Raw genomic sequence first — 26,493 nt, forward strand, 5'->3', positions numbered from 1 at the left:
GAACTACATAGTTTAAAATGCTTAATTTTAGGGCATGTGAATTGTATCTAACTTTTTTTCTAACTGCATGTTCTTACCTGTAGTTGTTATATTCTCTCTCTTTCAATTGATCAATGTGCCTCTTCTTCAAAAGTAGCTTTTGTTTTTCCACAATAAGAAGTGGTCTACAAATACGGCCTGCATCTGTATAGATCCGAATCTCCCTCTCTCGAATATCTCTGATCATAGAAACCTATACATAAAAAGACAAAACAGTCTCATGAACTTTTATTTTCTCTGTATCATTAAGGCTTAGCTAAAAATACAATAGGATTGATAAATTATCAAATAAAATTAATAGATCTTAGTTTATCATTGTTCAATATACTAAAAACCTAGGTATAATTTAAAATTTTATATAGGATAAATATCTAACCTTGGTAATTATAAAGCTGAACAACATCTGGTAATAATGTCATGCAGAATAAATTAAAATGAAGAACATATATGTTTGATATCACAAATACTAGTATATTTATTATTTTCTTGCTTTCCCTCTTTGGTAATTACATGTACTTCACGCGTGTAACCTTTCAATATCCAGCCCTATATCACTCTGCCTTGATCAGGCTTTCCCAGTAATAAGCCTGACTTCTCACAATCACCTATAAGACAAATGGTTTATAGTCTAGCTCTCTGACAGAGCAGTCACTAGCCACACGTCACTACTGAGCACTTGAAATGTGGCCATTCTGAAAGGAGATATGCTGTAAGTATAAACTACTCACTGGATTTCAAAGATAGTATAAAAAAATAAAATAAAATTTATCATTAATAATTTTCCATTGATTATATGTTGAAATTGTAATATTTTTGATGTATCAGGTAAAATAAAATATATTTAAATTATTTTCATCTATTTCTGTTTTTGGGGGGGCCACGCCGCATGGCTCACGGGATCTTAGTTCCCCGACGAGAAACTGAACCCGTGTCCTTGGCAGTGAAAGTGCAGAGTCCTAACCACTGGACCGCCAGGGAATTCCCTTTTTACTTTTTTAACATGACTACTAGAAAAACATAAATTGCATATGTAACTTGCACTATATTTCTACTGGATAGTGCTAGAAAATATATTCCTGGAAAACATCAAAAATATTTTGGGAAAACTTACAATAAAGAACATAATATTAAAAGCACTACAGGGGGGCTTCCCTGGTGGCGCAGCAGTTGAGAGTCCGCCTGCCGATGCAGGGAACACGGGTTCGTGCCCCGGTCCGGGAAGATCCCACATGCCGCGGAGCGGCTGGGCCCGTGAGCCATGGCCGCTGAGCCTGCGCATCCGGAGCCTGTGCTCTGCAACCGGAGAGGCCACAACAGTGAGAGGCCCGCGTACCGCAAAAAAAAAAAAAAAAAAAAAAAAAAAAGCACTACAGGGCTTCCCTGGTAGCGCAGTGGTTGGGAGTCCGCCTGTCGATGCAGGGAACACGGGTTCGTGTCCCGGTCCGGGAAGATCCCACATGCCGTGGAGCGGCTGGGCCCGTGAGCCATGCCCGCTGAGCCTGCGCGTCCAGAGCCTGTGCTCCACAACGGGAGAGGCCACAACAGTGAGAGGCCCACGTAACGCAAAAAAATAAAAAATAAAAGCACTACAGAATCTGAAGTGCCAATATAAAAAGAAGTCAATAAGTAAACAAATAAGAATCTTCAGTAAATTATCTAAATCTAATATATAATCTTAAAAGTCAACTAAGAAATGAATTGCCAATGAGTTGGGAAATGGAAAAACAGATTGGTATTTCTACACAAAAGTACTTCAAAAAAGTGAAATCACATCTGGATACTTTTTTTTTTTTTTTTTTTTTTTTTTTTGCGGTATGCGGGCCTCTCACTGCCGTGGCCTCCCCCGCCGCGGAGCACAGGCTCCGGACGCGCAGGCTCCGGACGCGCAGGCTCAGCGGCCATGGCCCACGGGCCCAGCCGCTCCGCGGCATATGGGATCCTCCCAGACCGGGGCACGAACCCGTATCCCCTGCACCGGCAGGCGGACTCTCAACCACTTGCGCCACCAGGGAGGCCCTGGATACTTTTATTAAAGAAAAGATTGGGTGGGGAATTCCTTCGTGGTCCAGTGGTTAGGACTCCGCGCTTTCACTGCCGGGGCCCAGGTTCGATCCCTGGTGGGGGAACTAAAACCATGCAAGCAACTCAATGCAGCCAAAAAAAAAGAAAGAAAGAAAAGATTGGGTTTATTTAAGAAAGGAAAGGTTTGGATTACTCAGTTTTAAAATGATAGTAAATCATAAAAGCTTGATCAAAAACACCAAGTTCTCCCAAAGTAAAGAGTCAAAAGCCAAGAAAAAGATAAGTCCCACATTCCTAGCCCACTTCCTGTCCTTAGAAAACAATCTGAGATGAAACACTGTGTTTATGAGCAAAAACACCATGAGTAGCATTCTCAAATGCTTACCTTGAATACTTAGAGAATTTCTAATAGAATATAGAATATTACAATACAGTTAATAGAATATAGCTCTTGTCTTAACAGGAAGACATAAACTGAGCTGTGTCGCCTCAAAGGCCAAACAGTATCTTGTGTTCCAAAGGAAATAGGTGTTCTTGAGAGGACTATTGACAGGAAAGCCTAACAGGTCCAACACAAGGCTAAAGTTAGAAATGGGTAAAATGAGGACCTCTGATTATCAGAAAACATGAAGGGAAAGAAAAAGTACTAGACTGCTGAAAAATATACACAATTTTCCCACTAAGAAGCTCCCAACAACACTCTCCAATAGGAGATTAAAGAGCCTAGTCCAAGGACACAGGGTCCGTTTATAGTTTCAACACTCACTCACTCAGTGTGAGACACTACATGTCAGGCACCATGCTCAGAACTGAAAATACAAAGTCATATTAAGACATGTTCCCTGCCTCTGAGAAGTTAATAGTTTAGTAAGTGAGGTAGGCAAATAAATCAACAGTTACTGTCTGGTATAAGCATTCTGTCAGAAGTTATTTAAGGAAAATATGCCACATATAGTCACAGAGATAGATCTAAATCAGGGGCTCAGCGAACAGCCTGCAGGCCAAATCTGCCCTCACCTGCCATCTATTTTTTTTAAATAAAGTTTTACTGATTTATGTATTGTCTATGGCTACTTTTTACTACAACAGCAGTGCTGAATACACAACAGACACTGTAAGGTAAACCAAGACTAAAATATTTAATATCTGGTCCTTTAAAGAAAATGTTTGCCAACCTCTGGTCTAAATCAAACTGGGTGGTCAGGTGAAATATCCTGAAGGATACGAAAGTTAACACTAGAGTTTTGCAGAATTGGTGAGATTTACCTAAAAAAAAGTAATAAGCACCCTTCTCCCTATTACCCATGTTTGAGGAGGCATGGGTGACAAGGAGCACAAGCATTCCAGGTTGAGGGAATGGGCCCGTGGAAAGGTAAAGAGGCCTAAAACAGCATGAAGAATTTAATTTTATCCTAGAGAAGACAGAAAACCTAAAGGTAGCTCTCAGCAGAAACACCTGGCATTAACAAAGTTCTCAATCACAAAAAACACAACCAATTTTGGTTCTTAGGCTTTCTCTTAGCCTTGCCCGCCACACTCAAGTGAAGCATGCTGTTCCTGACTTCTTCAAGCCATGAATACGCCTGGGTCAAAATCCAGGGTTTGCCTGTTAGAGGAAGGCCTGGAGCAGCCAAACCTCGATTCTCTGCTTTGCTACATAGACAGGAGGTCAGCTTAAGTGTATTACAGTTTCTCTCCAAACCCACTTTCACCGAGACAGACCCAAAGGTGTAGATTTGGGGAAATCAAATGCCTGAGCCCAGCCCTCAATACAGTACACTAAAAGCAAAAGCCCTATTCTGGGGAGGAATAAAGCTCATACAGTATTTTGATAACTAAAAAAAAAAAAAATCCATCCTAATCCCAGAGCACTTCAACATCCACCTAAACATAAAGGAATCTAATAGAGGTGTATCACATTTCATGAATGAATCTCTGGATTCCGACAAAGGAGAAATCAGAGATATTCACTCGCTTTTTAAAAGCACTGTAGTCAGCTTTACAAAAAGATTCTCAAAAGAATTTTTTACTTCAAAATGTAATTTGAATTCCAAAATATAATTTAATAACAAATTACATGTCAAAATTTTAGATGCGTATATCTAAGGCATTAAAGCAAACAATATCTTATAATTAAATCTAGCTCAAAACATCATCTAGACTTTTGAAAATGTACTTTACAATTCAAAGGAAACCAGTTCAAGAAAGATACCAACGCAAAGATAACTTTCACTAGTCTTTATGCCTCGTTTGGAAATCCCAGAGATCATGTCCTCTTAAGTAATTAAGGACTCTTACTTCAGACACAATGATGTCCATCTGACGCCTCAATTTCCGTAGAGTGTTCATAAGTTGTTCAGGATCTTTATGTATTCCAACCCAGCAGCCATTAACAAAAATCTTGGTTGCACTAAAATGCAAAACCAAAAGCATTCTGTACTTAGTAACCCTCTAATAAGCTATAACCAAAGATTAACAAGTTTTTTTTAAATTGTATTTATACACACTCAGCAATAGCTGCAGGAGAAATTTCTTCTAAATTTTCCATACTCCATTCTTCTAAAAATTCGAGAATTGGAGAAGGTTGAGATCCAACTGAAATATAAGCCATCAGAGCTAAATTCTTCACAAGTCCTACAGCATGGCCCTTGGAATAAATAAAGTACATATTACTCATACTGATTTAACATGCCTGTCCAAATTCTTTTCCACAAACATTTTCCTCCAATTTGATTTCAGAATGTACTCTTACTTCCTAAGAACAAAATTATAATATCTTAGTTCTAAACTATACTACATAGTTAAATAAAATTAAAAGTAATTATAAGTAACAAAAAATTACTTATAAAAGTAATTATACTCTACATGATTACTGTTGGACTTTCTGTCTTGAACATAAATTCTAATGCATTACCTCTGGAGTCTCAGCAGGACACACCATTCCCCACAACGTATTATGCAACTGTCTTGGTTTTGCTAGCTTGCCATCTCTACCAATGGGAGAATTTAAACGACGCAGGTGAGAAAGAGTAGATGCAAAAGTTAGGCGGTTTAATACCTAGAAAACAATAGTAAATCTTTAAAGCTTGGGCATTTCGGTTACTCACACTATCACGTTTTTGGCAAATATTAGAATGAGGCAAAGTCATATTTTTACATATAATCCACTCAGTGTCCAACTGTCCCCATCCCTCCTTTCTCCATCCTGCCCTGGATAATCTTATTCACCCCTGTAACTTAACTGAGCCTTACAGCAGGGATGGCAAATATATGACATACAGTTCTAACATGCCACATAAATGTTTTGTTTACGGTCTATCTCCAACCACTAGGATGTTAGTTCCACAAGGGTGGGGAATTTTTATTTGTTTTGTTCTCTGTTGTATCCCTGTACCTAGAACAGTACACTTGGCATACATTAGGCACTCAGTAAGTCTTATACGCTACCAACTCACATTTCTTTGACCATAGCAGACACCACTAATCCATCCCAGAACTTTTCCCAGGCTGAGGCCTCTAAATCCAACACAGAGATTCAGTACTTACAGAACACTAAGCAAGGTAACACTTGTGAGTAAGATAATATTTCGAAGGATATAAAGCAAGCAACACAAGCTCAATGTACCTAATAACAAAATCACCATGTTCCCCAGCCCTACAACAACCCATCCTCCTTCTTATTCCTAAGTCTATCATTGTTAATGGCATCACCCTTCCCTTTATCTCCCAATCTAGAAATCTCAAGATATTTCTGTCTCTGACTTCCTCCTTTCACATATAATAAACAATAAACATATCCTGTCAACTCTATGTTCAAACTTTCTCAAAAAACCATTCCCAATGTCACAGCAATAAACCAGCCCTTTACCTCTTACTTATACTATTGCCATCAGCTAAGTTCCTGTAATGTCCTCTCCAATCTACTCTCCTCAGTTACCAGAATTATTAAAACACAGATATAGATAAGTTCACATCACTCACTGAATTAAAAAATATTAAACAGTTCTCCTCCAACTAGAGCAGCATGACTCTGAAGCTCTTCTCAATGAAGCCCCAAATGACCTTCCCCTACCAGTAGTCTCCAGAACTCCTGTATTCCATCCACATTGCCAAACACCCTCTCACCTCCACAACTCTGACCACGCTACTGCCACAGAATGGAATGTACTTTCCCATTCTGCTCTGCCTGGTGAAATGTTACCACTTCCATAGAAGACATACGACCCACCACCAGGAAGAACTGTTCTCTTCTCTCTACTCTGTGGAGTTTTCCATCATTCAACTAATCAGTCACAAAGTCTTACAAAACTTACTTCTTAAATATTTCTCAAATTTGACTCCACTCTCCACCTCTACAAAACTGCTCTAGTGCAGGCCCTAATTATTTCTCACTAAGGCTGTTGCAACAATCTTTCTGCCACCAACTCTGCCCTTCTCAAATCTTTCTCCACACTGCCAATTACTGTGAAGCTACCTAAAACGCAAAAATGAACATGTCACCCCCCTCTATGAGGTGTTCCAGCTCTCCACTCCAACCCCATCTTCCTAACGCTTTGATTTGAAAACCCAAGAATGCTCTAGTTCCTTCCACGTACACATGCTCTTTCCTCCCTGTACCTTTGTTCAGGATATTAATTTTCTCCAGTTTTCCTATGAGCTACTGGTTCTACCCTCCTCCAAGACTTGGGCTATTTCCCAACTACCCTTCAAGATTCAGCTCAAGTGTCACCTCCTAAAGAAAACACTTCTTTTCACCCTTTCAGCCAGTGCTAAATGCCTTTCTCCGGCATTCCCACAGAGCAGGTGTGAACAGCTCTCATTTAATACTCACTGTATCATGTTGTAATATCTGTTTACATCTATGAGTATAGACTGTGAACTACTGAAGATCAAGGATCATGTTTTATTCATTTTTGTATCTCTAATGTGTGACAGACTGCCTGGCACATCTTAGGTCCCAGTACACACACTGAACTGAATTGGCAGGATGGCATTTATCATAATTCAGCTCAAGGCAGAATGAGCTGTACACGGACGAATGTTTCCTTTAATAGATGATAAGCTCGAGGGCTAGAAGAGCATCTCATTCAACCCTGTGAACCCAGCATCACAAACATCAAGTAGACTCAACAAATCCTTACTAAACTAAAAGGAACTAGAAATTTAACTGGGCTATAAGCATCCTTCCAGAATTTCTTAAGGCATCTAGGTTTCTAGGAATCAGGAGCTTAAAGTTGGTGTCTGAATGCCAAACTAATCAGGTGATGCTGGTATAGGCTAGTTTTAAAAAAAAAAAAAAAAAAAAGAGGGGGAGATCCCCTCCATAAAGCTAGACTGACTATAAATTTTCAATCTTATATGAAAATTAAAAAATTAATAAAAATACCTAGTGAGACATTTTTGTAAAAGGTTTCCCCCATTACCCCTCCTGAGAGTAGCTATTGCAATCACTGTACATAACAACAGGACAACATAGAGAATTCACTGTTAGAAGTATTACATTTTGCAAAAAAGGAAGTAGATGCCCATTTATTCTCTGGGTATCAGCTTCTAATACAGAGCTTTTAAGAAAGAAAAACTGGGACTTCTCTGGTGGCACAGTGGTTGGTGGGAGTCCACCTGCCAATGCAGGGGACATGGGTTCAATCCCTGGTCTGGGAGGATCCCACATGCCATGGAGCAACTAAGCCCGTGTACCACAACTACTGAGCCTGTGCTCTACAGCTTGTGAGCCACAACTACTGAGCCTGTGTGCCACAACTACTGAAGCCAATGCACCTAGAGCCTGTGTTCCGCAATAAGAGAAGCCACTGCAACGAGAAGCCCACGCGCCACACGAAGACTAGCCCCCGCTCACAGCAACTAAAGAGAAAAGCCCGCGCACAGCAACAAAGACCCAGTGTAGCCAAAAATAAATTAATTAATTAATTTAAAAAGAATATTTACAGCATTAAAAAAAAAGACAGGGCTTCCCTGGTGGCGCAGTGGTTGAGAGTCTGCCTGCCGATGCAGGGGACACGGGTTCGTGCCCTGGTCCGGGACGATCCCACATGCCGCGGAGCGGCTGGGCCTGTGAGCCATGGCTACTGAGCCTGCGCGTCCAGAGCCTGTGCTCCGCAACGGGAGAGGCCACAGCAGTGAGAGGCCCGCGAACCACAAAAAAAAAAAAAAAAAAAAGACAAAAATTTCACAAACATGGACTGTCTCACCTCCCAAGAAGCTACTCGAATTCATTAAATATCTTGATGCAAGTCAAAACTTTTAAATCTCTCTTAGTAATGCTAACAGCTAATTTAAGAAAAATTTCACTTTCATAATTCAAAAGCCCCCAAGTACTTTTATATCTGACCAAGAAAAAAAAAAAGGCAAAACAATTTACATTCAGTGAATGAAAGATTCTATTAGTCCCATAACATTTTTTATCAAACCTGTAGTCACAGTTAACATCCTTACCTGAGATACTCCAGCTCTGGCTTGATGAGCTTTCTTTTGGTCACCCCAGTTCCCAGTAGCTAAAGAATATTTTAGGCCATCAGATATAATCCTTGTTTTAATTGCCAACTCCAAGTTAAAATCCTTTCCTCGATCAATGAACTTCTGGGCATAGATCCGTACTTCTTTAAGCAAATTCTTAAACATTCTGCCCAATAAAATGTTTTAAACATGTAAAGGTCTACAATATGCATGCTTAACAAGGACAATATTGCCCACAAGGGGGCGAAAAGTGGTTGAGGTAGAGGGAGGGAAGTGTTATTACATTTTATATAAAAAGCACAGACGTACATATGGTACATAAACATATACAAGCAAAGCAATTAGAGAAAAATAGTCAAAGGAGGCCCCTTAGTGGGGTGATAACAAAATGAGGTTGAAAAACACTAATATACAACATAATAAATAACAGAACACGTACAAAACATTGCTAATATTATTTCTGTATTAAATTGCCCACATTATTTTTACAAATAAGTTTTTCTAATTATAGAAGTATTATATGTTCATTATAGAAAATATGAAAAATATAAAAATATATCAAGAATAAGATAAAAATCACATATAACCCCAATACTGAGACAACCACTGCTAATATCTTGATAGACTTCCTTCCAGCTTTTGTGTTTTTATAAACTGCAAAGCAGAACTAATAAAAATTCCAGGGCTTCCCTAGTGGCACAGTGGTTGAGAGTCTACCTGCCGATGCAGGGGACACGAGTTCATGCCCCGGTCCGGGAAGATCCCACATGCCGCGGAGCGGCTGGGCCTGTGAGCCATGGCCGTTAAGCCTGCGCGTCCGGAGCCTGTGCTCCTCAACGGGAGAGGCCACAACAGTGAGAGGCCCGCGTACCGCAAAAAAACACAAAAAAACAAAAAATTCAAAAAATTCCAGTATCAGCACTTAGAAAATCAAGGCAATAATTCAGCTTTCTCAAATGCTTTGTAGAGAAAATGTAAACAAGTTATAAATTTCCTCACAATCTTGAAATTCTCAAATATGAAATATCAATAGAACTAAACTGAGCAAGTGGCAAAGAATGTAGCTAACTTCATGTGTACCCAATATGGATGCCAAGATAGTTTAGCATCTCAAGTGCAATAAACAATCTGAAATGAAATCTCTCTACTTTTAACAGTATCATTCTGTAATTCCTTACCCTCTAAATAAGAATGCAAGTAGTGGTCCAGCAAGGTCCAATCTTTTGTTTCCATAGTGATCTCTGTCATCTAATTCTCTTCTACCCAAAGCTGCTAGCAGCAACCTATGAACCATGTACCTTTAAAAAAAGAAAAGAAAGAAGTAAAAAAGAAAGCATATGGTTTGGGATTTTTTTAAAACTTCTACATTAAAAACATCAATTTTGACATTTTTAGCTTTAAGAAAAATTTTATCTCAATCACAGCTTGGCAAAGAACTCAAAACAATGAAATTTGACATACCCTAAGAAATAAGCTTTCTTGGTCTCACAAAAATCACTGACGCCAACATGAGGGAGCATTTCTTTCTGTAATACTTCCTTTGCATATTTAATTCTTTTCTCTTTGGTGACACCAGGCTTTGCCCCTCTTGAACCAATGAAATTTAGTGCGACATTCTGTTCTTGGATGACAAAAGCTTCATCGAGAGAAGGTTTAACCTATCAGTTAATTTAAATAAAAATTATTTTCAAATTCATATCTTTACTTTAAAATAAGGCAACTGTCACTTAATTTATGTTAAATATCCCTATGAACCTAACTGAATATGCAAATATTTTTAGAAATTCAAGCAATCACAAAATCTTAGAACTTGAAGACACCTTAGAGATCTAGGGACCTCTGAAAAAAAATCCACTCATCAGCACAGACAATTATACTTTCCAGAAAAATACAAATAATTCCATTATAACAGAGCACAGTGAGTCTTGGGGATGTTTTGTTTGTTTTTTACATTTTAATGAACCATAGCTTTAAAAAGTTCCTTTCAAATGTCTAAAATCAATTTAGAGAAGTTTAACACTCAAATTAAAATTTACTAAGTCTCAAATGAATAAATGTGTCATACTGTTTTCAGCCTTGGTTTAAAAGGTTATCTTTTAAGTATCTAAATACTTATTATCTTTAAGATTTTTTTTTTAAAAAAAGCATGTGACTATTGCCAAAAACTTAAAGTAAAAATCTAACCAGAATCCACTTTTGTCATGTAACCATATCAATAAATACTCTAATAACTAAAATATACTCCACTTTCTCTGTGACCGATGTTTAGCCTGTATTTTACCTTATTTGTCTGTAGTCTTAAAGATTCTGGATGATTCAGGACAACTTTAAGAATATCAACTACTCCTTAGCCAAGGATCATCAATGGAAAAGATTGATAAGGAAATGCATATTTCTCTAGACTCAACAATCCTTCCCACAAAAATAAATAACTTTACAGTGGCGGAACCTAACAGACGGCACTGTGAAATTAACATTACCAATAATGGGACGAAATAAAATCATGTGACTCCTGATGTGATGCCCTGGAAAGCACACAATATGATCTCTGTATTTGTCCTGCCAGAAAATGCATAAATTGAAGCTAATCATGAGGAAATATCAGAAAAACCCAAATTGAACGATATTCTACAAAATAAATGGTGTATCCTCTCCAAAAACTTCAGTGTTATGAAACACTAAGGAAAAAGACAAAGGAAGATTAAAAGAGACTAAAGAGACATAAAAACAACATGCAATACATTATCCTGGATTGGATTTTGAACCAGGAAAAAAAAAGAAATGCCATTAGGACATGATCAGGACCACTGACATAAACCTAAATAAGATCTCCAAGTTAACAGTATGTACTGCACTGAAGTACCAATTTTAAAAATTGTAATACTATGATTATGTGAGTAAATATCCTGATTCTTAGGAAATATACACTGAAGTATTTAGGAATAAAAGGGCATGATGCCTAAAACTTACTCTCAAATGATCCAGAAAAAAACAATGTGTATATATAGATAAAGAGAATCCTAAAGCAAATGCGGCAAAGGTAACAACTGCTGAAAATAGGTGGAGTATACAGGAGTTACTTGCAACTTTTCTATAAGTTTGAAATGATTTCAAAATAAAAAGTTATTTAAAAAAAGATATCAACTACATTTTCCCATTTTACTAAACTGCATCAGACTAGTATGCTTTTACGATTTTCCTTACTACTGTTTCTTCTTGCTGCTGTCAATGAACTCTGACTGCCTCTAGTTTTCATGTTGATTTTACAGAGAATTGTCAAGAAAGAAGCCAAATGGACATATATACACTACCAAATGTAAAATAGAGAGCTAGTGGGAAGCAGCCGCATAGCACAGGGAGATCGGCTCGGTGCTTTGTGCCCACCTAGAGGGGTGGGATAGGGAGGGTCAGAGGGAGGGAGATGCAAGAGGGAAGAGCTATGGGGATGTATGTATATGTATAACTGATTCACTTTGTTATAAAGCATAAACTAACACACCATTATAAAACAATTATACTCCAATAAAGGTGTTTAAAAAAAAAGGTAAAACAGAAAATTAATTCATTAAATTCTGGTATTTATATGCCTTTAAAAAAAATAAATAAGAAAGAAGCCAAGGCAGGGCTGAAGGCTTTCACTACACATTAAACAGCATGGGGTTTGCAACAGCTAAACTGATCTTCAGAGCAGCTTTCTACTATGTTTTTGGATTAGCAACAGTCAGTAACTTTAAACCTCTTGAAAAATACTATGAATATATTTTGCTTGCACATTACCATTTCCATCATCTCTGGATCTTCAAAATCATAAATAATATGCTCTAAAATATCTCTGTCAGACACAAAACCTAATGCTCTGAACACAATAATGATGGGAACTTCTTGCTTGATATATGGTAGGGTTGCCACAATGCGCTGACCAATAGCACTCTTTTTTGCACCCTAGAAAAATAAAAAATCATTAGAATATGAGAATACAGACGTTATAGCCATACATAAACATCACAAGAACCATTTTATATACATGTTCATTGTAGGTATTTCAAAAGAGGCATGCCTTTCATATTCTAAGGAACGTCCTATGGCTGCTTTTCAAAAACCACTGCAAGAGGTTTACTTATTTGATGGATAGACTGGTCATCTGAACCTGAGAGAACTTCCATTCTCTACTCTCTGTCTGCCAAGATCCTCTAGAACTGCTCCAGACTGTATTTGGAAATGACCTTTGGCTGCAGGTATGAACACAGACACCCCCCGTCCTTTCCCCCAACCAAAACAATTAAAAATTTTGGAAGAAAGAAATAGATGAGGGGAAAATAAGAGAGAATATAGCTAGACAAATGTGGAAAAAAGCTCAGAATGAAAAATAAGTACTAACTCAGTGTTGGTCTGTGACATATCTCCAAATATGAATAATATTTCAAAATCAACAAACAGCCTCTCTCACATAAGATTCTCTTCCAATTTCTCCCTCTTTAATTGCAACACAGACAGAAGTGAAAAAAGTTACTACACTGGCATACAAACACCTGATTTCTCAATATTAATCAAATTTCTTTCTTTCAATATCAAACTCTATCTTTTCTTGGCCTCATAACCCTACATTATCACGGTCCATCTAATAAGTTTCTGTTGTCTTCCTCCTCCTACTTCAGGCCTCCTTCCTTAGAAACCTTAACCCTTCTAACGGATGTTCAGTAACAACTTTACATAAAGGACAGGCAAATCTTCATCTTGACCTTTTTCCTGTACTCTCAACCCTTCCATCCCAAGTGCCATTTGGCTGTTTCAACTTAGTTTTCAATTATTCCATTAGTTTCATCATAGACCTTTTTCAGAATACACAAAACATTAAAAAAGAATGCCTACACCATGCACCACGTCCCCTCCAAACATTTTGTCTAAAACTGAACTCACTAGGTTCTTTCTAAAAATCAATTCTTGGACGTTCTCTATTTTATCTAGAACCTCAGGAGAGAACGATAGAATTTTTTTCGCGGCTGCCCACGTGCTGCTGGTACTTATAATCACAATGTTGGCAGCTCAGGCAGACTAGTCATCTTTTTGGGTGCACACACTTTAGGAGCCTAATAAAATACAGGAAATTCAGTGGCTGAGAATCCTAATTTCACTCCATTGCCAGCAAGCCTCAAGGCCCAAGGCAAGTAATTTGTAAAGTTGGAAAGGTGAGGGAAGGTTTCAGATTGTTTTAAAATAGCTACTGTGGGCACTAATGGGCGTAATGAAGCCCTTCGCAATGATTACACAAAGCCTGGTGGATACAAGGAGTTGTGAGATACCAACTGTCCCATACTTAGCCAGGGTTGACTACAAAGCACCCCGAAAGCACACAGAGTATGGGAATGGGCAGTTGGCTACATCTTTTAGCCACAACGTCCAAGTCAACAGAATCACTGTGAACAATTGTCTGTGAATTAAAAAAAATTAAAAAGACTACACAGAGGGAGTTCCCTGGTGGTACAGTGGTTAGGACTCAACACTTTCACTGCCGAGGCCTGGGTTCAATCCCTGGTTGTGGAACTAAGATCCCGCAAGCCAAGTGGCAAGGTCAAAACAAAAAACCTACACAGAAATATACGTGTATACTGAATTTCAACAAAATAAAGACCATACACCTTGACTGTTCACTTCATTCCCTTTAAAATATTATCCTTTTAATTTTATTTCCCATGATTATAAGACAAAGACCTTGTGTTTTTGCTCAGTGATTTTCAACTCTGGCTTCGCATTAGAGTACTCTGGGGAATTAAAAACAACAGCAACATGGACACCCAGGCCTGATTCTTAAATTGATTAAATGAAAATTCTGGAAAGAACCGAAGAATCTTAACTGATTCATCCTCATATCAAACTTACCACTAAATCTATACGATTTTCTTTTCTTTTGCCCTCCATAATCCAGGCCAATGCTTATCAACAAAGAATGCACATCACAATAACCTGGGGATCTTTTCCAAACATTTGTACTTGGGCCCCATTCTACCCCCATTCACAAGTAAAAACCATTTTAATTCTTTAAAACACCTATTCCACACAGGATTTTAACTTCAGGTACTTAAACCTCTCTAATGTTCAAGTTCTTCTTCTTTATAAAACTTATTAAAGTGACATTAGACTCTGCAGAACTGTTATAAGAGCACAAAACTGGAAACCTAAACATCCATCACAAGGGAAATGGCTCAATAAATTATGCTATATCTATGCATGGAATATCACAGCTTAGAAACAATGATCAACTGCTGATCTAAACCTGTTTTAAAAAGATATCAGCAATGTTCAAACAGTGTGTATAGCATGCTCCCATTTTTTTTTTAAATTTTTTAATTTATTTTTGGCTGCATTGGGTCTTCGTTGCTTCGAGTGGGCTTTCTCTAGTTGGGGCGAGCGGGGGCTACTCTTCGTTGCGGTGCACGGGCTTCTCATTGCGGTGGCTTCTCTTGTTGCAGAGCACGGGCTCTAGGCATGCAGGGTTCAGTAATTGCAGCACGCAGGCTCAGTAGTTGCGGCGTGTGGGCTCAGTAGTTGTGGCATATGGGCTTAGTTGCTCTGCGGCATGTGGGATCTTCCCAGACCAGGGATCGAACCTGTGTCCCCTGCACCGGCAGGCGTAATCTTAACCACTGTACAACCAGGAAAGCCCCCATTTGCATTTTTTAATTAAGACTATTTCTGGATGGATTCATGAGAAATTATCAAAACCAGGTGCTTCTTAGAGAAGAGATCTGGGGGTCACAGGAAGACTAATTTTTATAGTGTATGCTTTTTTGTACTTTTTTGAACTATTTAATGTGTACACGACTTATTTTTAAAATTTTTACAAACAAAAATGTACATGAAATTAAATAGTTAATTACAACAAATTTCCAGTATAGTTGCAAAGATTAAATCAAGCAATCTGAGTAACATAATTGGCACATAGCAAACAGTCAAGAAATGCTATTATTAGATTACGTTATTGTAAGTAACATGCCTATGGTAGGTGGCTTCTAAGATGGTGCCTAATGATCCCTGCCTACTAATACTGCCTTGTGTAGTCCCCCCTTGAGTATAGACTAGATGTACTGACCTGTATCTAACAAAAAGAACATGGCAAAAATGATAGGATGCTGCTTCCAAGATTAAGGTATAAAAGATGGTGATTTCCACCTTGCTCATATGCTCTATGGCTCTGCTTAATTACTTTCTCTGACAAGTGAGCTGCTGTATGGAGGGGAGCCGTGCAGCAAGGAACTGGATCTTGCCGACAGTCATGCAAATAAGCCTTATGATGATGACTGCAGCCCAAACACTTTGTTTGCAGCCCTGTGACCAGAGAACCCAGCTAATCCACATCCAGACACTGTGAGATGATAAATGTTGCTACTGGAGTGATTTATTACACAGTAATAAGTAAATAATAAAATGCCTACCATACAACACTGATAATATGCTCCAGAAAAACTTTTTGACTAAACATGCAGCCTGGTAACTTACAAAACTAGACCAAAAGGAATAAACCCAAATAGCATATAATAGTCCATACCTGTCCTCCTCTTGCCAGCATGCTAACCCAGATAGTACTGGTGGGTCGAGAAGAATTCTCCAGACATGACCTACACTCTCCTGTGTAGGCATATTTAGAATCCTTTTTGGCAAACACATAGACTGTGTTTGTTGCCATTTTCTCTTGAGCAATCAGAACCTATATGGACAATAAAATTACAGCCATAAAACCGACAAGGTCTTTGAATTAGAAAGAACAGTGAAAGCTGCATCTTTATTTAGTCTGTATAGGCTTACTGAAACATCAATTCTTGAACTTTACACACTCCATTTTGCATAAACGCTTCACCAAAACATATAAGCTCAAACGGACCAAATTTCTAGTGTATATTATTGGGTTGACCAACCCAATATTTACAACTAAACAAAGTTTTGGCTTAATATAAATTCGGCTGTCACCTTCTTAAGAATTCAACTGCTACTTCCAGATTATACAAAAGTTTACTTTTTGACTTCAACTTTCATGATTTAAATCTTAATCATCATTTGGTAATTAAAAAAAATAATGCTACTATACCTTTTCGGATCCATTAATAATGAAGTATCCACCAGGATCCAAGGGGCATTCATTTAACTCACAAAGATCACGATCTGTTAAGCCATTCAATAGGCAGTAAGTTGAACGCAACATGATTGGAATTTTCCCTATAAACGTTTTCTGATGCTGCGTCTGCAGCTGCTCTTCGCCTTCTTTGATGACGGTCTTTGTTATATCAACATAGAGGGGAGCAGAGTACCTTTGCAAGTAAAAGCAGATCACAAGTGAACAGTAAGGGGATTACGAAAACTCTCCACTGGCTATTTTCTGAATCTTATTTCAATATCAGCTGCTGGAGAAGAAATATCTTTCTTACGTGAGATTTCTTAATCTGGCCTCATTTGGCATCATTGGTGATGGAGCACCATCTCTTTCCCAATGGGTAGGCTTGGAGAGGTAAATCTGTTCGAACTTCAGCAAGTATCTTGGCTAAAATGAAAACAAAAACAATGGAAAAGGGTAAATAACTTTTTTCCATAAACGACTTAATGATTCCATTTTAATCAACATTAACATTTTGAATAGAAACAGCTCTAGAAAATGCCAAAGTTAATCCACTTTACTAAAATGGTGACTCTCCCAAGGCAACATCCATAATCCACAGATGTCAAGTTTTATACTTCATCACTTTCTTAAGGTGGAAGACAAAAGGAGATTTAATATATCACAAGTAAATAAAGACTAAGCTCTGAGTTCCTATCAAACAACTGAAATGGATTTGCATTAATGATCTGTATAGCTGTTTCATGTGCCCTCTCCTTAGGTCAGGTTTAGGTCAGGTTAACAAAGTTATCAGAAAACAAAGATAAATTCATACAATTAGAAGCGTGTTCTAAACTAATCAACAGAAGACAGAAAAAAAGTAAACCTATCTCTTCAATTAAACGTACAGAAGACATCGGTACCAGCTATGGGGCAAGATGGATGCACTGATTTTGGACCCCTCCTTGTACACCGTCAAAGCCATTCTGACTCTGGACAATGATGGAGATATTTTTTGCCAACTACTGTGACGACAGCTACCCCGGTGTCAAGGAGCAAAAGGCCTTTGAGAAGAACACTTTCAACAAAACCTGTCAGACTGACACTGAAACTGCCCTCTTGGGAGGCCTGACAGCGGTATGCAAAAGCAGTATCGATCTCTATTTCTATACGATTGGCAGCTCATACGAAAATGAGATGATGCTCATGGCTATTCTGAACTGCCTCTTCTTCGACTCACTGAGCCAGATGCTGAGGAAAAATGTAGAAAAGCGAGCTCTGCTGGAGAACATGGAGAGGTTCTTCTTGGTTGTGGATGAAATCGTAGATTGGGGGAGATCCTAAAGAGCAATCCCCAGCAAGGGGTACAGTGGGTGGCACTAAGGGGAGATGTCCCCCTTACAGAGCAGACCGAGTCTCAGGTGCTGCAGTCAGCCAAAGAACAGATCAAGTGGTCACTCCTTCAGTGAAGACCTCACTGTTCCTGGCTCCTTACCCCCTCAAAAAATCCACATGTCTGCTGTGACTTCTCATCCAGTCCCCCAACTAATGCTCTCAGGGTCATCTCGGGGATCACAGGGATCCTTAGATCTCCATCCTGTCTGTGGCTGCCTCCCCCACAAACCCGTATACGCTTCCCATTCCTTCGCACTCTTTTTTGCAGTTCTGGGACTAAAGCTCTCAGCAGATTTTTGGACACAGGGCAGTGGAAGAACCCTCTTCCTTTCTCAACTGGATTAAGCTCCCATGCTCTCCTATCCCCCGTATTTTCTCTCCCACTTCTGTGCTATTTGGCTGCGGCTACACTTCAGATCAAAGCAGGAGAAAGAATGTGCTGAGTGTTTTCCTCCCTTTGTCTTTACCCTGCCTTCATCCCAACAGCCCATCAAGGGGAGGGAGAGCAAATTCTTTTCTACAGAATGAGTGGGGGTGGGGAGAGGCATATCAAGTCTCAGCCGCAGCCCTACATGCTGGCCTCAATATTTTCTCCCATTCCTTCTTACTGTCCAGGACTCCAGCCTTGGAAGAAAGCTTGGGAACAGCTCATAGGCAGGGGACAGAGTGGAATAAGCAGTGATTTAAATTTTATTGGAGAGGGCCTATAACATTCTGTATTTCAGCCACAGCTGCATGTTTTACCCTGATCCTGGCTTATAGTTTCAAAACTGCTGTGGTCTGTGCGTACTCATTGTGGGAGTGTCCATCTTTCTGTGCGATACCTTAACTCTCCACCTTCACTACCTGTGAGATCTCTGCCTGGCTTGTCCTCTCTGTGCCCTGGAGCAAAGCCAGTCCCTGAACTAAAACTCCATTGCAGTCTTGGGAAGAGTTTCTGCTCAGAACTGGAGACAGGGTGGAATTTATGACTTGGACCTCTGGGATCTCTCAGTCCCCTTCTCCCCACCTCATGCGTTTCATTCTTCTGTCTTGGGTGTGAGATATCTGCTTAACCCTGTCCTCTCTGTGCCTCAGCCTTACATCCAGGCAGTAGGTCTGGTCATCTGGTCACCTCCCCTCCCTAGGTCACTAAGAGAGGTGCCTCTCTTCAGAAAACTTTTGGGATTTGGATTTCCCCAGGAAGGCAGAGGATGGAACACCCACTGTTGGGTCTCATCTCTCCCCTTGACCCAAAACTTCCCATAAAAATGTCTCAAGAAACCTTCCTGAGACTTAGCGTTTTGCCCCACCTGCCAATTCTCCAAAACTGAAGTGGGGTGGATAACTGGGCATCCTTGGGGGGCATTTTTGTGTAAGAGATGTACAGAGTCAGGATGACAGCCACCTTCATATACTGCTCTGTGCAAAGAGGAATTTAAAAACACACAGAAAATCCTAATTACTATTCTACATAAAGGAATGAGAATTTCCAACCCTGGCTGACTTTAGCTCAGTCCATAGTTAAGAAAGAAAGAAAGAAAGGAAAAAAGGAGAAAGAAAAGTTTTCAATTAAATATCTATCTGCTACCCAATGAAACAAGATCCATGAGAACTTTCCAGAGCTAAATGGATAGTGGATTTCTCTCTAAATCAAATATCAGAAAAGGAAAAGATGGGACTAAGCAGACCACTGAAGGAAAATTATTAATACCCAAGTTTCCCAAACTGGAGTAGGTAAAGAGCAAAGAGAACTAGTGGTGATAATGAACCAAAAGGAATTCAGCCATCCAACTACTCATTTCCACTATTACCCTATTCTAGGACATTATTATCTAAAACTTCAGCTATTCCAAGATTTTAATCTGACTCCAGCCTCTTCCCACTCCAAGTAAACACTATTTCCAAAGTAACCTTTTAAAAATAATGCTTCATGCACATTCTTTGACAATCTTTCCACAATGCCCCACGACATCCAATGACATCCAAAGCATGTGACAATCTGGTTCCATCTTATCTTCCATGAACACCTATCAAAAACAGATCAAACCAAAAACAATATACTGACTACTGTGGTCCCTCTATTCCAGCCATAAGCCAAAAACACAAAGTATTTTTGCTGAAATGATTAAATATCTTTTCCCTACTAAGACAAACACCCTTCACAGTCAGCTTAAGTCCCTCCCATCTTTTCCACTAAGCTCTGATAGCCAAGCTTGAGAGATCTCTTTGGTAGTACTTATTCTGGCACTATGAAGCTGCTATGTTATATTATTATCTCTCTTGTTTTGAAAAGACCATGAAAAGAAAACGCCGTAAGTATAGGAAAGGCATTTTACACCCATTTTTCCAACACAGTGCCAGAAGAGCCAATTATTTTTGTTCTTAACAGTAAAAGTCTGTGCAGCACCTCCAACCAGAATAAGAATAATACATCAGCCCTTACAAGATAAGCTACAAAAAAGAGGGACTGAACTGGCAGGAAATAATAATCTCTCCCTCTGTCTAATTCTACTTCTTCTCTACCTCATTTTTTTTTTAGCTTTCCCTGTCCCTCAAGGCCCATCATGCTGCCTCTCTAGTCAAAAACTAAGGACATGGGAGTTCCCCGGTGGCCTAGTGGTTAGGATTCTGGGCTTTCACTGCCGTGGTCCAGGTTCAATCCATGGTCAGGGAACTGAGGTCCCACAAGCCAGGTGGCACGGCCAATAAATAAATAAATAATGTTTAAAAAAAAAAACTAGGGACAGTCATTTTTTGGACTACACACTTATTTACAATCACTCATGTAAAACTAGATTCTAAAATGATAGCCTTGCTATGATTTAACAATGCTGAAAACATGCATATGTGTAAAAAAAAAGACTACAATGAACTTAGAAAAATTAAAAGAGCTAATATATTTGGGTGATTCTCCCTTATTATCTCTTATATTGATATAATAATGTATTTCATGCAACAAATAATCAAGGGAAAAAGGTCCTTCACCTATTTTTCTTTTGATTCCTTACTCTGTGAAAGAAAAAAGTGGGATTTTCTGAGGCAACATGACTATTTCTGGCTTGCTTCTCTTTGTAGTTCATCATACCTCTGAGTTTCCTCTTCCTGGCTATTAAACACATACTATCTGAATAAGAATTAGGGTTCTGCATTACTTGCAAAAATGCATCTCTCCGTTAGTAAGAATAAATCAGGAGCTGATGGAAACGTTATAAGTACACTAATAAAAACACCTCCTGGGGATTCCCTGGTGGCGCAGTGGTTTAGAGTCCGCCTGCCGATGCAGGGGACATGGGTTCGTGCCCCGGTCTAGGAGGACCCCACCTGCCGTGGAGCGGCTAGGCCCTTGAGCCATGGCCACTGAGGCTGTGCGTCCGGAGCCTGTGCTCTGCAACGGGAGAGGCCACGACAGTGAGAGGCCCGGTACCGCAAAAAAAAAAAAAAAAAAACACCCTTTTTTTTTTAACCTTTAAGCCAGGTGAGAGAAGGACCGAAATTTCAAATCAATACCCTTATTTATGTTCCTTTATTGAACCATCTTACCGGTTCTTCAACTTCTCCACTAGCATGCTGAGCTTCGGCTTGTAGGTCTATAGGTGGAGCATCTTCCACAATTCTTTGAACAGACATCTGAATAAACTCATCAAAAGAATCCAGCTGTTGTCTGACCAAGCCTTTCTCATCAAAATAGGAACTGGGAAAATATTTGAGTTCATAATCAGTTACAACTAGTGATGTTTTCTAGCATATTTCCCCATTTTCATTATCATCAAATTTGACAAATACTAATCATTAAATACCAACACTCTGCACCCATCACTACATAAAATACTATGAGGTATCCAAAAAAGAGGTGAGATTAGGAACACTTTCTTTGTAGAACTTATTGTCAAGTTTGGGGAAATGAGACAGACTTGTGGGTAAAATTATTAAAGCACAACATAAGAAGTATAAGGAAGCCCTAATTTATAAATGTCCTTTATAGATAAATTTCATCCAACCTCTTGAAACATTTCTCAAAATTAATGAAATGCATAGTCAAAGAGAAAAATAAATGACAACATGGACAGACCAAGAGAATATTATGCTAAGTGAAAAAAGTCAGAGAAAAACAAATACCACATGATTTCACTCATATGTGGAATCTTAAAAAAAACAAAAACAAAAACAAAACCAACCCGACAAACAAAAGAAAACAAAAGCTCACAAACACAGAGAACGGATTAGTGGTTACCAGAGAGGAGGGGGTTAATGTGTGGGTGAAATGGGTGAAAGGGGTCAAATGTATGGTGATGGATGGTAACTAGACTGTGGTGGTGATCCCTCTGTAGTGTATTCAGATGTTGAACTGTAACGCTGTCCACCTAAAACTTATATAACAAAAAAAAGCATGAAAAAAAAGATAAAAATAAGAACTTTAATTTGAATAAGAGGGAAGAAAATGATATCAATGACTAAAATATAGCATGTGTAAGAACTTCTATTTTAGGTTAAAGATTATTCTACTTTGAATATGTTAAAGGTAAGATGAGACTAAGTCATTCAAGTGAAAATACTCAGCAAATGACTGATTAAAAATGGAGCAAGGGTGAGAGATCAAAGCTATTAGTACAGACACAGAAATCAAATACTGAAGCCCTAAAGAAGGACAGAGACTCGAAAAGAGTAGACACACTGCAAGAGGAATCTCTCCCCTCACCACCACACCGGAAGAGCTGCATAGCTGGAATTAGCTCCTTGCCCTCTCTGCCTAGTAACTAACTCCCCCCATCCTCACATCAATTTTCTGAGACAACATTCGTAGCCCAACTAATCATCAGCCTTCCATTTTGGCATCATCAGATCACCTCACACGTCACTGGCCAGCCTACAGATTGGCTGGCTTTGGGTCAAGGTTCCACCCTGATTCAATCAACCATGGCCACCAATATTAGAAGCTCTCTATGGCAGAGAACACAGTACACATTCATCCCTGTATACGGCACAGACTCAAGAAGAGTGGAGGCAACTTCCTTCAGTAGAGACTGTGAGCTGACAGGAAAGAAATTTCTCACAACCATTTGGGTTAGCCATTGGTACATAAGCACATGGAAAGCACAATCTGTAAGGTAAACAGCAATGGTTTTTATGGACAATTTACAATGAAAAATCTTTAAAAAACTATGGACAAGTTTCATCCTCCCAGGAAGCTGAACCATAGTTACTCTCCCCAAAATCATTAGGACAGTACTTCATTAGAATGCCATCCCTTAAACACCTAAACTATTTGAATAGTTCTTATTTATGGTATCTACTACCATGACTATTGTCCAAGAGACATCTTACTGAAGTCACTATATATTAAGTAATATCACATTCACAATGCTTGGGAAAGATCACTTGATATTAAATAGTGAAAAAACAAAGTCGTATCACAAATAACTAAAGCACCTATAATCAATTAAAATATAAAAATCAAACGGCATTTTATTCTGTAACAAATGTTAAATGCAAGGACTTGTCAAATAGCATATATAATCCTTGAGCAATCTGTCACATAAGTTGAAAACAATTTTTTTTTTGGCTAAGATCAAAATATTCTTTCTCCCTGGCAATCACAGAATATAGGCATACTCCAAATATCTGGCTATTGTTTCCTAGTAAAATGTCTCTTCGTGATTAATACTCAAAATCATAGAAGATACAAATGTCTCAATACAAAGTGTTTATAGCCCATGTTTAATAGGAAAAATAAATACATACTTACATCCCCAAAACTCATATTTTTAACAAAACAACGTTCAGCAAAAGGTTCAGTTTTATTCCATATACAACTGGTAGAATGTCAGAAGCTTGTGCTCTCTGAAAAGGGAGAGTGTCAACTGAGAGGATGTGCATCTTGGAGATGGTGGGGCTCAAACAGGCATCAAAATGTTACTATATACAAAGCACCTGTCAGTTTGGTAAGTGGGAAGACTTGTAGCATTTTATATCCTAACATAGCAGGATGTTACTTTATTACTTAAAAGTTACTTCTCTTACCTATATGTAAGGCTTGCTGCTGAGTTTTATTACAGTTTAATTACACTTAGAATTGGATGGGAATGTGGGTCGAAATACCACCTGTTATAACTTTTCCATTTAAAACAAGGCGAAAACCAAGAGGAATCAAATTAACAGCACCAGTAATGTAACAAATAGGCGTCATGTGCCTCCTGATACAATGGACTGGGAGCAGAACATCACTGTTGCCAAAAGTAATCATCTGAATCTAATGATGAGGAAACAGACAAACCCAAACTGAGGGGCAGTCTAAAAAGTAATTTGCCTATATTCTTCAAAAATGTCAAGGTCAAAAAAAAAAAAAAAGTGAGGCCATGGGAAGCTGTAGAGAGATGGTGAGTTTGAGAAACAGAAAAAAGAAAAAAAAGAAAAGAGGAAGATTGAGGAACTGTTCTAGATTATAGGAGACAAAAGAATAAGTCATGAAAACAAAATGTAATATATGATCTTATGTTGGATCCAGGATAAGAAAATTTTTATTTTGCTATGAACATTACTGGGACACTGGCAAAATCTGCATAAGGTCTCTAGATTAAATAAGATTACTGTATTAATTTCCTTATTTTAATAAGATTATGATTCTGTAAAAGAATATTCCTAGGTAAACAACTGACTCAAATATTTCAGAAAAAAAATATGTAGACAGAGAAAGAATAAGGCAAAGAAAACATAGCATAAGGTTAACATTTAGGGAATCTGGGTGAAGTGTACATGAATTCTTTGTGTAACTTTTCTGTATATCAAAATACTTTAAAAGTTAAATAAATAAATAAAATGACAAACCAGCTCTCATGCAGCATATTCACACAGAACATCTAATTTTAAAACACAGAATAAGCAGGAACTCCCTGTATAGTTTACAGTGCCTCTTAAAACTTATTCAGTTTGGTCTAAAAAGTTACCTAATTACAATCCAGCATGCCTCTTGCCACAAATCTGGTGTGATTTCATCATCATCCTCATCATATTGCATATCTGCAAAAAAAAAAAAATCATTCTCACTTGCAATAAATACTACTAGCTCACATCTTACTATGATGTGAAGTAGCAAAAACACATTTACTCTTTACTAAATAAAAAACAATCGCTTTACCCCACTTCTTTAAAATTTCAGTCATCACATTACTTGAACTATAATGAAACAATATACATAGGTATATATGTACACATACATAGGTCTACGTCACATAGGTATTCTACCAATACACAAAGAGGCCTCATGAGAAAGGTTCAGTGCAAGTCGTGTGAATCTGTAACTGTTCCATCGTCTCCAAGAAGCCCATATAATTCTCATTAATAACTAACTAGAATGATAACTAGGAGCAAGCTCATAATCCTCTATCAATAGGCTCCTCAGAGACCAGAGATCAGGTTAAGAGGGAGGAGTCAGCAAAGGACTCCAATAGCTGGGCAATACCTTAAGGTGGGCTGCCTATTACAGCAACATTTCACACATGGACAGGGATGACAGGCTGTATTTTCCAAAGATGGCCACAACTATCTTCCATTTCACATGCTCTTTTATAAAGTGATCCTGACACTCCTACCATCAAGATATAGGGGGTCTATGCTTCCTCCCCTTGAATCTGGGTGGGTTTTTGACTCTCCATAACTAAGAGAATACAGCTAAATCAATGCTACATGATTTTAGAAGCTAGGTCAGGAAAAACAATGCAATTCCACCTTCTTTATTGAAACACTTACTTCTGGAGCCCTGAGCTGCCATTAAGAACTCCTACTACTTAGGTGAGAAAATCTAAAGGGAGGGCCCACTTACGAGATGCTGCAATCAGCAATTCTAGTCCTTGAGTTCTCCTAGGCTAGATGCCAGACACATGAGTAAACACTCCAGATCACCCAGCCCCCAGCAATTAACACTCAGCCTTTGTGTCTTCCCAGTTCAACCACTAACAGACATCAGGCAACAGACAAGCCATTCCTACTATGCCTGTCCAAATTCCTGACTCATTTAATCCATGAACATATTAAATAATTTTTAAGCAGCAAAACTTTGGGGAGTTTGTGCAGCAACAGTAATTTATAAAATGGGGCATTTGAAAAATCAGTGTGCACTGGTGCTAGTATTAGTCTCATCTTCTTATGCAAAAGAATAAATGTGCTGTATTTTTGTTTTTCTATTCTGACCTATATACATAGTCTGTAAAAGTTAACAACTTTGATTCAAAATTTGATACATATCCGAAATAAATTATTAATAAGTGCTTCTTGAATGCTCTGGAATTACTGACTCCTACACATGGGGGGAGAGGTAAAATAGACAAAGGTATCTAAAATGGCTTGGAGATTACTAGCTTTGATGGCACACTAGATGTTATTATCACAGCCACCCAGGAGAAGTAGGAAGGTTGGAAAAGGAGAGGTAATAATGAAGTCAGTTTTAGTTATACTTGTAGATCATTTATCCTTTTTAACATTTTTATGTTTTCTAGCCTCTGAGA

The 26,493-nt window shown here is 38.5% G+C and overlaps 1 protein-coding gene and 1 pseudogene across 2 annotated transcripts in view; one reads left to right on the top strand and one right to left on the bottom strand.

Annotated features, from left to right (window-relative positions):
- Positions 1-26,493, bottom strand: part of POLR2B (RNA polymerase II subunit B) — a 47,501-nt gene that overhangs the window by 19,933 nt on the left and 1,075 nt on the right. For both annotated transcript variants that reach the window (XM_060109038.1, XM_060109048.1), the window contains exons 2-14: positions 24,937-25,009; positions 21,536-21,686; positions 16,953-17,065; positions 16,616-16,835; positions 16,079-16,237; positions 12,313-12,477; positions 9,997-10,193; positions 9,714-9,833; positions 8,515-8,701; positions 4,976-5,119; positions 4,569-4,708; positions 4,360-4,471; positions 78-232 (exon numbers count right to left, since the gene is read on the bottom strand). In XM_060109038.1, the coding sequence (XP_059965021.1) occupies positions 78-232; positions 4,360-4,471; positions 4,569-4,708; positions 4,976-5,119; positions 8,515-8,701; positions 9,714-9,833; positions 9,997-10,193; positions 12,313-12,477; positions 16,079-16,237; positions 16,616-16,835; positions 16,953-17,065; positions 21,536-21,686; positions 24,937-25,009 (1,936 nt within the window). The remainder of the gene's footprint in view (positions 1-77; positions 233-4,359; positions 4,472-4,568; positions 4,709-4,975; positions 5,120-8,514; positions 8,702-9,713; positions 9,834-9,996; positions 10,194-12,312; positions 12,478-16,078; positions 16,238-16,615; positions 16,836-16,952; positions 17,066-21,535; positions 21,687-24,936; positions 25,010-26,493) is intronic.
- Positions 17,557-18,144, top strand: LOC132484366 (coatomer subunit zeta-1-like; annotated as a pseudogene).

Source organism: Mesoplodon densirostris, chromosome 1, assembly GCF_025265405.1.
Source record: "Mesoplodon densirostris isolate mMesDen1 chromosome 1, mMesDen1 primary haplotype, whole genome shotgun sequence".
In the NCBI taxonomy this organism is placed as follows: Eukaryota; Metazoa; Chordata; class Mammalia; order Artiodactyla; family Ziphiidae; genus Mesoplodon; species Mesoplodon densirostris.